This window comes from Anabrus simplex, chromosome 11, assembly GCF_040414725.1.
Source record: "Anabrus simplex isolate iqAnaSimp1 chromosome 11, ASM4041472v1, whole genome shotgun sequence".
In the NCBI taxonomy this organism is placed as follows: Eukaryota; Metazoa; Arthropoda; class Insecta; order Orthoptera; family Tettigoniidae; genus Anabrus; species Anabrus simplex.
The window spans coordinates 87,644,540-87,660,420 of NC_090275.1; the positions used below are offsets into that span (position 1 = coordinate 87,644,540).

Genomic DNA, 15,881 nt, shown 5'->3' on the forward strand with positions numbered 1-15,881 from the left:
ACCTCCGTCTTAGTCTCTTTACTTCTCTGTTATAATATAGTGGATCTGTACCATTCCTTACCACCTTTAAAGGTAGAAAGCTACTTTCACATACCTCAACAATTGCTTTAAACCCATCCCAGAGTCTGTTTACATTTTTATTCACCAATTTCCACCAATCATAGTTACTTTTTTAAAACTCCCTCATGCCTGTTTTATCAGCCATAGGGTTCTGCCCATTAGTCCTAATTTTAATACCTTACTTTCATTTACGTTTATATTTAAATATGACAAAAACAGCTTTGTGATCACTAATACCATCTATTACTTTGGTTTCTCTATAGAGCTCATCTGGTTTTACCAGCACCACATCCAGGATATTCTTCCCTCTAGTTGGTTCCATCACTTTCTGAATCAGTTGCCCTTGCCATATTAACTTATTTGCCATTTGTTATTCATGCTTCCTGTCGTTCGCATTACCTTCCCAATTGACATTTGGTAAATTGAGATCACCTGCTACTATTCCATTCCTTTCCATATCGTTTCCAACGTAGCTGATTATCTTATCAAATAATTTTGAATCAGTGTCAGCGCTACCCTTTCCCGGTCTGTACACTCCAAAGACATCAGGTTGCCTATTATCTTTGGAGATGAGCCTTAAACCTAGAATTTCATGTTTGTCGTCTTTAACTTTTTCATAGCTTGCAAATTCTTCTTTCACCAGAATGAATACTCCCCCTCCTACCATTCCTATCCTATCCTATCTCTATGATACACACTCCAGTTCCATGAGAAAATTTCTGCATCCATTATATCATTTCTCAGCCATGATTTAACTCCTATTACAATATCTGGTATGTATGTATGTATGTATGTATGTATGTATGTATGTATGTATGTATGTATGTATGTATGTATGTTGGGTATTCAGCCCGAAGGCTGGTTTGATCCTCTGCAGCTCCGCCAACAGCTGTCATAAATAGCCTAGGCGTCACTGATGAGGCGTACTAGGGAAATGAGGAGCGAGGTAGTTTCCCATTGCTTTCCTCACCGAGTCAGCCGTTGCTATTACATATCAGTCTGCCAAGCCCACTGAAATGCATGCACCAACCGACCCTATGAACGATATTTTCACACCATTCATAACAGGGACTGGCTGCATAAGCAATGGTATTACTAACATCGCTCATACCTCAGTCACTTTCATATTGTCAAAGCCAAGGATGAGACTGAGACAGGTCAATGAAAGTAACAAATTTGATATAGCCCATACCAGAAGACTATAAGTAAGTATATATCTGTTAAATTACTTAATTTGATTCCTTTCTTTGCAATACTTCTACAGTTGAGCACTAACATTTTTATGTCATCCCTACTTGACTTCCATTTCCCTGTACCCTTATCACTGCTCCCTAGGCCACCCCGTTTCCCTGAATGTACCTGTCTATAACCCTTCTAAACCAATTTCCTAACTTGTATATACCACTGCGGTTTAAGTGAAGGCCATCTGAACGCAGATCCCTATCTCCTACCCACCCATTAGGATCTACATATCTCACTCCCAGTTTCCCACATTCCCACTCCATAGTCTCATTTAAATCTCCAATCACCTTCCAGTAAGTATCCCTCCTACACAGTATTCCACTGATAACAATCTCCGCTTCCTTAAACTGCACCCGTGCTGCATTTACCAGATCCCACACATCCCCTACTATGTTGGTACTTATACCTGCTTGTCTTACGTTGTTAGTACCAATGTGAAACACTACCACCTCCTTTCCCTCTTCCTTCTCTTCTACTTTCCTCAACATCTGCCTCAACCTAATTCCCAGATAACACTCTACCCTGGTTCCCGTTCCTTCACACACTTTCCCCACATGTCTAACCATGGAATCCCCAATGACCAGGGCCTCAAACCTGCCCACCTCATTTGATCCCCTCCTCTCCTGGTCAGACCTATCTTCTCTCACTGCTGCAAGCTACTTCCTCCTCTCTTTTCTTTCCCTCCCATAACCCTGTTCCACCTGTCTTTTCCTACCCACTACTCCACATTTCCCTTTCCTACCTTTTCCCTTCCTCCTACCACCACACTTCTCAGCAACAGTTCCCTGTTCCTGATCTTCCCGCTGTTCTACCTGCAGTGACTCGTACTGATTTCTCACAGACACCTGTCCTGAATTCTGATCCTGAATAGAGCCCCTTAGCCTGCAATCTCCTTCCCTTTGAAACATTAGACCATCTGTCTTCTACAATTCCCCCTTTCCCTCCCATCCCTCTTTTACACCTACCGTATCCTGTACATTTTTTTAGGGAGGCTTACTTTCCTTCCTGTCCTCTGAGAGAATCCCAATTATTTCCCCCAAACTCTCCAACTCTCTCCCTCATACTCCTTAATGCTTGGCCACACCTGCAGTTCCTACATTTGCACTCCTTAGCTATTCTTTACAGAATAATGAGAAGAAAAGGAAAAATAAAATAACTTATTTTGAGCAAAATAAAAATGAAAGGAATGAAATATTGTCTATAAAAATGAAAGGAAAGAAATATTATCTAGGATAGCGCATAAAGATCACACAACAACAAAAGGCAAAGACAAAGTCGCCTCCGTACAGGCTATGAAGGCCCTTGGAGGAGTGGAAGGTACAGGCTTCCACCATTGTGGAATTAACCTGGTAGCCTACTCATTTTTGGTGTAGGCTGAGTGAACCTCAGGGCCATATGCACCTCCAGAAGTGGAAATCTCGTTTCTTAAATTTTACGACTTACTGACGGGGATTCGAACCCACGTCCTTCCGGGTGAACCGAGCACGCCTTTACCGTCTCGGCCAGGCAGTCCCTCACACAACAACAAGGTAATTAATATAAGGTACTACTACACTACAATACTACTTAGTTTTACAAAAAAAAATTTCTAAAACACCCTAACAGAATGAAAATCGCTGTTAATTACCGAAAACCAAAAGTAATACACAAGAATTAGGCCTACACAATTCTAAACTGCAGTTAAGTCTACCCTAATTACTACAACAGAATTCCAGTAAGAGAGTTAATACAGATACTATACTACACAAATATTTCACAGTAATAGAATAAACACACTAATTTTTAATAAGACACTACAATACACTACAGTAATTTTGAACTACGTTCAGATACTACAATAATTTTAAACTACGTTCAGACGTATCCTAATTACAACAGGTTATCACTAAGCACGAACAGAAATGGAAATTACAATTAGATTTTGAAATTCGCAAGACTATTCGGAATAGTAGAAGAAGCACTGTAATTTCTAATAAGTTACTAAAATACACTACAGTAGTTTTTAAACTACATTCAGACGTATCCTAATTACAATAGGTTATTACTAAGCACAAAAAGAAATGAAAATTGCAATTAGGTCTAAAGTTTGAAATTCGCAAGAACTACTCAAGGATTACCAACAAAGTTAAACGCGTAGACAGGAGATTATTATTAGTACTACTTTATCCTACTATGCTCTAATAGAAATGAAACCTTGCATTTGGTTAAATGCTAAAGTATCGAAAGCGTTACCGTACACAAAGAAAAACATGAATATAACAGGCAAGATACTATCTAATATACTGTATTTTCACTACAATTCTCAACTGAAATGTGGTTGTGTGATTACTGCAGCTGGTGGATTACTATTATTTTCCTTACTCCACGGGACAGAGAATAAAAGTGTCTTTAATTGCTTTAAAATATGAGGTTGTCTACAATAATTTCTCAAAAATATTTGTCAAAACTGCTACTACTACTCCAGGGACTTGAAGTGTTGATGGCAATGCCATCTGGGTACTATTGAACCTCCACTTCTTGACGGGTTGGAAGGTTGTTCACATATAGGCCGTATAGGTGGCGGTGTGGGACACCAGCTTTCAGTGCGCAAGATAATTTGGAACTTTATACTGTTTGAAAAGTTTTGTCAATTAAGTTTTCATAGCAGACATTGTTAAAAGTTGTCTCTGCATTGAAAAATACTGCTGGTACGCAACAGCGTACATTGAATGACCTTGTAATAAACTGAAGCACGCTAGCCTATACCACAGGGCTGAAGATTCAAATATAAATGCATTTTTATTAACACATCCATTAAGGAAATGTTATTTAACAAAGGTACAAAAATTACATAAATAATACAGTAACATTTAAAAATTTTATGATGAATGAATTTTTGTATGATTCACTACTGTGATAAATTTTTTAGTTGAAATTAAAGGCTATATCTTTTGCCATCTCAAGCAGTACAATGCATTTATTTAGGGCTGGATGCACAAACATTGTTGTCTAATGTGGGGACATGTTGCTACGAGTAAGAACTTCTGACCTTTTCCCCTCGTAGTGTAGGTCGTAAAGACAGATTTCCGAATTCACTCAAAAACATATGAAATTTTGGCCAAAAATAATGAGGTCAGAAATTATTAAATAAAAACCAAATATGCTTCATTGCACTCACTATGTGAATATAAAAAATCTTGAAATTTGGAGGGAAGAGATAATCTATTACCGTGCAACACCAGGAATACCACATTTAGAAAAATTATGTTTGCTTAATTTACACATAAATCGAAAGTTAAACTTGGATATCTTGAAACCCACTTCTGGTGCTTGATCTAATGATGCTTAACCTTAAATATGGTTCCTTAAATGGTTAAATGGCATCAGTAGACTAATTAAAAAAAATCTGCTTACAGTGAGTAGCCTATAAAAATGTTGAAATTTGAAGAGAAGGTACAATGTATTATCGTGTAACACCTGGATTACCACCTTTAGCAAAATTGTGTTTGCTTGAATTTATTCATAAACAGCACGTTACACACAAATATCTCGAGACCAACTTGTGGCGTTTGGTCTAATGATGCATAACGGCATCCAGTTTGTCTTGCAGCGGACCTTCCTTTCTTAAACCCTGTTTGGTATTCTCCAGTTTGATAGTCAGCATGTTCTTCTAAACGATCGGGCAAGTTAGCCATGTGGTTAGTGGTGAGCAGCTGTAAGCTGCATCCGAGAGATAGTTAATTCGAGCCCCACTGTTGGCAGCCCTGATGATGGTTTTTCGTGGTTTCCCATTTTCACACCAGGCAAATGCTGGGGCTGTACCTTAATTAAGGCCATGGCCGATTTGTCCCCACTCCTAGGCCTTTCCTATCCCATTGTCACCATAAGACTTACCTGTGTCGGTGCGATGTAAAGCAAGTTCGTAAAGAAAAATTCTTCTGAATGATTCAATAAGGTAGTGCTTTAGACAAGATTTTGTATACTATAGGTGTCAAGTAGTTCCCTCTGTAATTGTTAGCATCTGTTTGGTCATTCGTTTTGTACAGTCGGTGTAAGAGAGTACATGTCCATTCTGCTGGAATTTTTCTGTTTCCAAAATTTCTTTTTGGAAATGTAGGAGTTTCTCAATCATTTCCTGGCTGGCAAATTTCCACATTTCTGCAGTAATTGAGTCTTCTCCAGTAGCTTTGTTTTTTTAGTACTTTGATTATATTTCATACTTCAGGTTTGTTTGGCGGATTTGGAAAATTGTTTGTGGGTTCATGTTTATCAAATATTAGAGGGTTTTTTTTAAAAAAAAATTTTTCAGTTGAGAAGCTTTTCGAAATATTCTTCCCAATTTTGTCAGTTTTCTTTATTATTCAGACCAAGTTCTCCTTTACTTCAAAAAGCTTCTGAACTGAAAAAAGAAAAAAAAACCTCTAATATTTGATAAACATGAACCCACAAACAATTTTCCAAATCTGCCAAACAAACCTGAAGTATGAAATATAATCAAAGCACTCAACAAGGCTACTGGAGAAGACTCGATTACTGCAGATTTGTGGAAATGTTGTTGGCATCCCGTTAAACTCATTTTGAATGATTTATAGAAATTCTGAATATTATTTATTTGAAAATCGTCTTCAATGGGCTGACTCGGCCGAAGCAAAGAGTCACCCTCTTGATTATGAAACTACAGGTACATATATATACAAATATTTACAACAGAAATAATTACAACATATACATTTATACAATAAATACAAACAACTTCAGACAACTTCTTATGTCCCCGTTTTGGGAATCTGTTCTTCAGCATTGCTGGAACTGCGACCTGGAACTTCATGCTGTTTGGCGTGAGTCAGAGGAAAAATCATTCCTAGGAACTTTCTAACAATGTGGCAAGTGCTCAGGAGGGTGGCTTTCTGTAGTTCTACGTATGTGTAATGATGCAGGTTTAATGCAGCCAGAGAGCTGTGCAAGCTTTTTGGAATAACACCGGTACATGATATTACTATTGGAACTGTGGTGACTGATTCTAGTTTCCACAGGCGTTGTATTTCTATTGCCAGTTCTGTGTATTTTGATATATTTGTGGCTATTGTTGTTTGCAGATTGGAGGTGTTTGGACAAGCAATTTCTATAAGGGATGCGGATCTTTTTGATTTATCGATTAGAATAATATCGGGTCTATTGTTGCTGAGCGTGACATCAGTTATGACTTCTCGGTCCCATAGTAGTATGTATGAAGAGTTTTAGAGAATGGGTGGAGGTGTATATTTCCAATATGCAGTTGATGACTGAAGAAATCCACATTTTACAGAAAGTTTCAGGTGAATGATTTTTGCTACCTGATCATGTCGGTGCTTATAATTGGTGTTGGCCAAGTGTGGGCAGCCAGAGATGACGTGCTGTATGCTCTCTGTAGTTCTGGGACAGCAGCAGCAGTTGTCTGAGACAACTGTTGGATCATTCATGATAAATCTATGGTAGTTCCATGTAGCAATTATTTGATCTTGGGTGGCCAGAACAAATCCTTCTGTTTCTGGGAAAAGACCGGAGTAGGTCAGCCAAGCGTGCGACGCAGGTTTGTCGATATGAGGCTGATCCAGTTCATGGGGGTATTACCCGTGAAGAGGTTTTTGCTTCCACGTGGCCATATTCATCTCTTTTGTAGGTGGGGTAGAAACAGTCATTTCTGGCGATGACAGATTGAGAGGTGTATAGTTTATATCAGCTCTGCAAACAGCATGATGAAGACACGATGTATCAGCTCTCGAGTGGAAATATTCTCTTAGACTTGATATCAGATTGCGGTGTAAATTGACAATGGATAAGAAGCCCCTACCACCTTTTGATCTCGGGAGTGTAAGACGTTCGGTTGCAGATTTAGGATGGTGCATATGGTACCGGGTGAGTGAAACTGCTGTTTTCGTTTGTAACTGCTGAAGTTCTGTTTGAGTCCATTTTATGATACCAAAGGAGTATGTGAGCAGTGGTACGGCGTACGTATTCACTGCTTTGGTAAGATGTTTAGCTGTCAGTTTTGATGATAGTACCTTGTTGAGGCGTGTTATATATTGCTGCGTGACATTTCTCTTGATGTCGGCATGTTTCATGCGAATGCTCTGATGAAAACTGATGTATTTGTACATTTCTTCTTCCTCCAGCTGTTGTATGGATTCGTCGCTTAAACTAGAAGGTGTCCCTTGTGTTGAGTAGGATCCTCTGATGACAGTTTCGGTTCTGCATTTGTCCAATCCAAACCGCATGCCTACATCTGAAGAAAACGTCTTGGTAATTGAGAAGAGATGTTGGAGATGGGGTTTGGTAGAGGCATACAGCTTAATGTCATCCATATAGAGTAGGTGGCTGATTTTGAATAGCTCTTCTCGCTTATTCTTAATGCTAAATCCATACCCACTTGTGTTCAGTAGGTAGGATAGTGGATTTAATGCCATGCAGAACCATAATAGACTCAGTGTGTCCCCTTGGAAGATCCCTCGTCGTATTGGTATGGGTCTTCTTGCAACACTGCAGTTTCTCAGAGAAACGTGAAGTGAGGTGTTCCAGTCTGCCATTACTGTCTTCAGGAAGTGAATGATTGAGGGGTTAACTTTATATAGTTCCAGAACATGTATGAGCCAAGTGTGTGGTACTGAATCAAAGGCCTTTTGATAGTCAATGAAGCTTTATGGTGTGCTTGTTCCAGGACCACAGTGTTGATAATCAGTTGTTCCTTGCACCCCTTGGTATTCTTCTTGCAACCCTTTTGCTCCTTGGCAATGATGTGGTTTTCCTCGCGGTGTTTCAGAATTCTGTTGGCTATTATAGATGTAAATATCTTACATAGAGTAGATAGACATGTTATAGGCCGATACTTCTCTGTATTTTGCAGATTTTCATCCTTTGATTTCAGATATGTCATGCCAGTGCACAGGAAAGCTGGGAATGTTGCCGGGTTGTCTAAAAATTTCTGGAAATGTTGAGTCAGAAGGAAATGCCTGGGGCCTTCCAGCTCTGCAGTTTCTTGATGCTCTGTTGTATTTCTCTGATCTGAACAGCCTCGGTTGCCATATGCTTCACTTCATTAGTTCTGTCAGTTCACTAATCCAATGGGCTTCCGCATTGTGCTCTATTGGGTTCGACCATACTCCTGACCAATAGCTGTGAATTTTTTCTTCGCTGGGCGTATTTCCATCTTGTGCTGCATCTTGTGTTCTCTCATTCAGATTGTTGTAGAACTGTTTCTCATTTCTTTCGAACGTTGTGTTCTGTGATTTTCTCTCTGTGGTGTTTTGGTATCTTTTGAGGCGCTTGGATAATGCGGCCAACTTTTGCTTCATGGTTTCGAGGGTTTCTTGTAGTACTGAGCTTCAAGGTTCCTCCAGACTCTGCCTTGAACTGATTTTCAGAATTTGAATAATTTTGTTATTTAGGCATTTCCCTCTTACCCCATTCTTGTATTGCTGCAGGTGATTCACGTCCTCGCGGATTTGGATGATGCGTTCTTTCAGGCGTTTTGCCCAAGGTGGTTCTCTCAATTTTTTCTTTACAGACTTATTGTTAAGCAAAAAAGGCTTTCCATTGTTCAATCGTACTGCGGCAAGTGCTGCACAGTATATAGCAGTATGTACTTTAGGGAACGTCTGATGCTCTTTCAGATATTCTGGCAAGACTTTCGAATTAAGATCTTCAATGATTTTTCCAAACGTTTTGGATGATTGCTGGCTTGGCAGTATGGGTCATTGTGTAGGATCGGTACCAGAATATTCTAGAAGGGCCTTGTGTAATTCAACATGTGTCTTGTCATAGAGGTCAGAGTTATCTGAAAGTATCACTTTGGGAGTACTTGCATGTACTGTTATATCAGTGTCAGGTGGACTGTTAACCATTGAGTCAGACTTGGTACTTCCAAGATGTGGATAGAGTTCTTGTGTTACTTCATGTCTGATTCTACTAAGAACAGGACCCGGGATCAAATTGTTCTTGATGATTGATCTGCAGTGCGCTGTTCAGTAACTTTCATTGTGGGGAACTGATTTATAAAGGCTGTGTGTAGTTGTTGCCTATATCCTGCAATTTCAGTTTCAAGACAAGTTATTCGAAGATATGCCTGCATGATAAATTCATTTATATCATTGTTCCATTTAATGCGTTTTTTGGGCTTACTGATACGAGAGGTCGTACTTGGCACAAAAGCACTCGCACCAGGTGCGGTATGATAATCAGGTTCTTGTGTTCCGCCATGATCGTCTTGAGCTACTGTAGCTTGTTCAGGTGACCCGATGGGAGGCCAGGAGCTTACGCTCCCACCACCACCGGCTCGCATGCTGTCATCTCTAGCGGTGGCTCCAGAGATGCCCTGGCGTACCCCAGGCAGCAGCATTTTCCGAGGCACAGTTTTAGAACTCTTCATATTTGATTTTTGCTTTTTATAACGTGCAGCCAGGTGATGTGATGTTCAACCGCTCCATTGGAGACAGATGCTGACCACTTTGCCGCTTGCTGCAAGTCAGACGCAAAGTGGATTTGGGTCGGTTCTTCTGCCTTTTCTGCCATTGGGATATGTCCTCTTCTGCCATTGAAGCCATTGACCATTTTTCCTGACACCTCAGTTGATCCACGGGTGCTTATTTGGCTAAGCCCTATTCACACCTGTCCTGCATATCTACAGGAGCTCCCCCTATCAGCCATTGAGACGCGCCGTGTTGGGGTTGAGGACCCCCACCCCAGTGTCTTACGCAGGGTTATGCCTAGCTCTTACTAAATTCAGAGCTAAACCCCCACGCAAGCTAACTGGGCATGGTTGTTATTGTTATTATTATTATTATTATTATTATTATTATTATTATTATTATTATTATTATTATTATTGTTATTATTATTATTATTATTATTATTATTATTATTATTATTATTATTATCATTATTATTATTATTATTAAAAAAGGGTATGAGTAGGGCTGTAATGATAAGGTGTTTTAACTGTGAGAGGAGGAAGAAATACTGGAAGCATAGAAATGTGAAATTTTTGTTTGTACAATTGACTGATGTGGTCCTAAGTTGGCCATAAAATGTTACAATTTCATTTTTTTTTTTTTTTTTTTTGGGTTATCTATTGCATACATTGAGAGACATGGCTTTGTTGTTTATTCTTTTAGGTTGGTGATCCTGAGGAAGTAACTGCTTTGGGAAGAGTCTTTGGTGTTGGACGGACAAAGCCACTACCAATTGGCTCAGTGAAATCCAACCTTGGCCATACTGAAACTTCTGCCGTAATGTGCTCGATCTCAAAGGTTATTCTCTGCATGGAAATGGGAAAGTTATTGCCCAACTTGCATTACGACACTCCTCACCATAAAATTAAAGATTTATTAACTTCATCTTTCAAGGTAAATACTTGTGAATATAGCAACTACATTAAAGTATGAAGGCTTTCACGGCCGGTGTCAATATACAGTAATAAAAATCTTCCGGGCTATTATGCCGTGGTCCACTCCTCTCGCTTCTTCCAGATGTTTCGACTACTGCTGCGGTAGTCATCTTCTGTGGCGGCGTATAGATACGGTCTCCTGTATCCCGCTGGCGACTGCTGCAGCAGTAGTCGAAACATCTGGAAGAAGCGAGAGGAGTGGACCACGGCATAATAGCCCGGAAGATTTTTATTAAATAGCAACTACAGTTTTATAGCTTATAGCTTAGTGAATTCTCCAGATATCCTCGAACTTGAATACCAAGTTTCAAGAAATTTGGTTGAGCTGTTTCCCCATGATATTCACACAAACATCCAGGCAGACTGACAGACAGACATAATTTGAAGTGCACAGGTATGTACAGTATGTAATCGTTATGATAGTATGTTTGGTGAATTGTTAGTGCATCCAGATATCAGTTTCTTATAGAGTTATAAATATAACTTTTTTCACTGTTTTACCTCTGGTATCTGAAAGCCCCTAATGATCTCAGATTTTAATAATATTTTTCTGTGATTCTCAGAAGAATTCTGTCAAATAAAAACCAAACCAATTCCCATGGCGCAACGGGCACGAAGGGCATTGGTCTACCAAGTGACCAATGCTCAGCTCAAAGACGTGCAGATTGCGATGTGTCGTGCGGTCACCATGACAAGTCCTCTTGGCCATTATTCTTTGCTTCCTAGACTGGGGCAGCCATCTCATTGTCAAATAGCTCCTCAATTGTAATCACGTAGGCTGAGTGGGCCTTGAACCAGCCCTCTTATACAGATAAAAATCCCTGACCTGGCCAGGGCCTCCGAGTAAGAGGCAGGTATGCTACCCCTACACCGCAGGGCTGGCTTTTACTGACTGGATTTCAAAATGTATTAAGGCCTAATCTTTGGAGCCAGAGGAACGATTCCCAACGGATTTGTAAAGTGAAGGAAATTGGAAAAAGAACTTCAATATCAGATTGTAACAACCATTATAAAATTTTCAGTTTCAATCGTCAGAAACCATCTGTACAGATGTCACAGCACTTGAAATTTTGTTAAGAAGCTATGGCTTGAAATTTATTATGAATACATATAAATCACTCATGGCAAGCATATTTTAGTGTCAGATTAAATTAGTATTGCTGTTTGATCTTGAGACAGTATTTTAAGATAGGAATTGTTAGATAATTAATGTCCTGTTAAAAGGATAAATGTTGTGACAATATTACACTTAAGAAAATGGAAATTGCAACACCATGAAGGCATTGGTCGTTTGTGTTGATTTTCAAGATATGGAACGATGCCATGTAGGTATGTAAACGATCAAAATTTCAGACCAATTGGATTGTTGCTACAGGTCTCCCCACGTGATTGGTCGCGGAGCAATCAACTCTAGTATACGGACTCTGGTGTAGCGTAGTTGACTTGCAGTCTGTGCAGTGAAGTGTTCCCCGTTGAACATGCCTCGACGACAGAGAAGAGCACACTATCAACAACTGTCGCCGTTTGAGAGGTCTCGGATAATTGGGCTGTGTGAGGCTGGTTTATCGCTAAGGATTGTCGCTGCACGTGTTGACCGACAGGCATCTACGGTACAACGTGTATGGCAGCAGTGATCAAATGAAGGTACCCACACTTGTAGACCTGGCACAGGCCCAGTGCGACGGGCAACTGTGAGAGAGGATCGCCGCATCATTCGGATGGCCCGGATGGAACCCCATGTAACAGCAGTGCAAATTCGATCAGCTGTGGCACCCCACATTACACAACAAACAGTTGGTAATCACATGTGTGCAGCTGGCTTACGAGCCCGTGTCCCTGCAGAAGGTGTTCCATTGATCCCACAACAGCGACGTGTAAGGCTGGCCTGGTGTCGAGAAAGATCGATGTGGGTCGACGAATGGCATAGGGCCGTCTTTAGTGATGAATCACACTTCTGTCTTGCCCGCAGTGATCGCAGGAATCGTGTGCGCCGACGTACCGGGGAGAGGAGCCGCCTAGATCTTATTGTCGAGAGGCACACAGGGCCAGCACCAAGCATTATGGTCTGGGGAGCTATTGGCTTTAATGTGAAATCACAATTAGGGCTTGTTGAAGGCACTATGACTGCTCAACAGTACGTTGATAGGGTACTCAATCCAGTGGTTGTCCCTATGATGCCGAACATTGGTAATGGGATGTTTGAGCAGGACAATGCTCGGATTCACACTGCACGCATCTCCAGAGAAGCTCTCCACGATATCACAACCTTAGAATGGCCCGCCAGATCCCCGGACCTCAGTCCTATTGAGCATGTGTGGGACATGATGGGTTGACAACTGGCCAACCGTCCTCAGCCACCCACAACTCTGGAATAACTGACCCGTGCAGTGCAGCAAGCATGGGCCACAATTCCTCAGGAAGTGATCCAGGGCCTTATTGACTCCATGCCTCGACGAATTCATCAATGTATTGCAGCTCGTGTTGGGCACATCCTGTATTGATTGTTGTCCAAACTTGCGGTTAGAGGGACCTGAAAGTGTAATAATCGAATCACAACCGAATACTCGTCCTGCATGTTCATTGCAGCAATGTAGCACCACTCCTTCTGGGTGTTGCAATTTCCATTTTCTTCAGTGTAGTAAGTCTTCTATTGTACTGCAGTTGCACATTATTGATACCACCTTGTTGTTCCTTGCAGGTTGTTACAGAAGTTATGCCCTGGGATGGTAAATTAGTTGCTGTGAGTTCCTTTGGTTTTGGAGGTGCTAACGCGCATGTATTGCTGAAGAAGAATCTTAAGGAAAAAAAGAACGGAGGAAGACCTTTTGACAATATCCCTCGTCTTCTGATAGTTTCGGGCCGCACGTTTGAAGCTGTCCGACACATTCTGGATTATGTAAGTGTCAAAGAAATGTACTAAACTTGACAGAAAATTAAAGTCATATCCATTCTCACACACTGGCTCCCTGTCCTCAACCACATAGCCTCTCCTAATCATCGCTGCCGGAATGCTTTGGTTCATGAGAATACGAGGATAAATAACAATGCCAATCTTCCAATACACAGAGACGTCCCTCCTGTCACAGGAAACAGAGGTACATCAAGAAAATTATCGCAATAGCCCCCAACTATTGGAAAGAGATAACTTCCACCAGTAGCAGCCGGCCCTTAAGGACTCGCAGATGGTGTCCTCCCTAGAGAAGGAAGAGGTTCTTTTATATTCTCTTGACATTTGAAGTCGAATATTGGACTCGAATAATGCTAAGAAAATTACATTTCATTGTAAAACTGTAAATTCTCATCAATAAGGAAGACTGTTTGGCAATATCAAACTTAGGTGACTGACTTTCAGCATGTAGTTTGCTGGTAAATGTTTTCAGGTTGAATATAAAGCATGGACTCTCAAGCTTCCGTCCCAGTGTATAGTGGTGATGAGGGGGGTTGAAATGTAAGGGAGAAACGCGCTGATGGAGAGTTTCGGGGGGAGGAAGGTTGCGGGAAGGGGCTTTCACTTGGGCAGAGTCCGTAGCAGTAAAGATGTCCTCACAAATCCCTATATGAGCATGCGCCAGCCAAATCTCCATGGTCACATGCAATAAAATTAGATAATATTTTTGCTAGTGGTTTTACTATTGCAAGCCGTCCACTTCATGACCGTATCGATGAGTACAATCAACAAATTAATTCAAAAAACCACCTAATCAATACTTTATTTTTTTGCCTTGGGCAAAATTAAAAATATTTTAGCACACACAGAACATGTTTCGACCACTTAGTGGTCATCTTCAGCTGTATATAGATAGCTTAGATGAAAACATTTGGACAGTAAGCACATCATCAACACCCATATGACATTTTGTAGGGGGGTGCCCAGACCTGGGGGTACGTAGTATTTTTAATATTTTGGAAGATAAATGGCTACTTGTATTCTCTGGCAGAATAATCCACGGTGATCCCTGTCTGTTGGTGGAGAACTGTATTACCGCTTCTACGTAATACTGACTTTTAAATCATTTTCTTGAAAGGAAAACACCAGACTAGACTAGATTTTTGCCTTTCCCTGACAGCTGGGGGGGGGGGGGGGGGCGACCCCACCTTGCGCCCGGGTATGGGCGCCCTCGAAGCACATTAAACCTTAAAACTATGTCTAATGGGATCCTAAAAACTATTGCTCTAGGCGCTCTAAAAGATGCGAATTATAATTTAAGTATTATTCACACATATTACCTTACTCCTCCCCTCCCCCCTCCTTTCTTTTAGAGCACCTAGTGCAATAGTTTTTAGGACCCCATGGGATATAGTTTTAAGATTTAATGTGCTTACTGTCCAAATGTTTTCATCTAAGCTATCTATTTACAGCTGAAGATGACCACTAAGTGGTCGAAACATGTTCTGTGTGTGCTAATGTATTTTTAATTTTGCTCAAGGCAAAAAAATAAAGTATCGATTAGGTGGTTTTTTGAATTAATTTGTTGATAGTGGTTTTACGTCGCACCGACACAGATAGGTCTTGTGGTGACGATGGGATAGGAAAGGCCTAGGAGTTGGAAGGAAGCAGCCATGGCCTTAATTAAGGTACAGCTCCAGCATTTGCCTGGTGTGAAAATGGGAAACCATGGAAAACCATCTTCAGGGCTGCCGACAGTGGGATTCGAACCCACTATCTCCCGGATGCAAAAAATGAGATAATTTATGACCTTTTTGCCCTATTATTTATATTTTAAGAAAAATAAATAATAATGATATTGAAATGTAACATTTGAGACCAGTCATTTTGATTCAAATTGGGCCTCTGGTTTGCATGCCGCATTTTGTGAGGGTTGGCAGCAGTGAATTAGTTCGTTTTCGTGCAGAAGACTTGAATGAGTACGGTAGTACTGGTCAGTAACAAAGAAAGAGTTGTGGGGAAATGTACTGTGGCCGCACCCCCAGACCTGAGAGACCACTGGCCACCACTCACTTCCACACCATAAAAAAAAAAAGGACAAAGGAATAGAAAGCAGGAGCAACTTCTGTTCTTCATGACTTCCTGGTTACAAAATACCGTATTTCTTCGAATCCAAGACGATGTTCTTTTTCTCAGAACGTTATGAAAAATCAAAGGTCATCTTGCATTTGCAACCTGACAGTAATGACATCACTGACAACTATCACGGTAACCACACTGGTTCTTTTCATCCCC

The 15,881-nt window shown here is 40.7% G+C and overlaps 1 protein-coding gene across 1 annotated transcript in view; it reads left to right on the forward strand.

Moving 5' to 3' along the window:
- LOC136883498 (fatty acid synthase) overlaps positions 1-15,881 on the forward strand; it is a 703,772-nt gene that overhangs the window by 165,567 nt on the left and 522,324 nt on the right. Inside the window, exons 7-8 of the mRNA XM_067155848.2 lie at positions 10,428-10,658; positions 13,398-13,595. Coding sequence (XP_067011949.2) covers positions 10,428-10,658; positions 13,398-13,595 — 429 coding nt within the window. The remainder of the gene's footprint in view (positions 1-10,427; positions 10,659-13,397; positions 13,596-15,881) is intronic.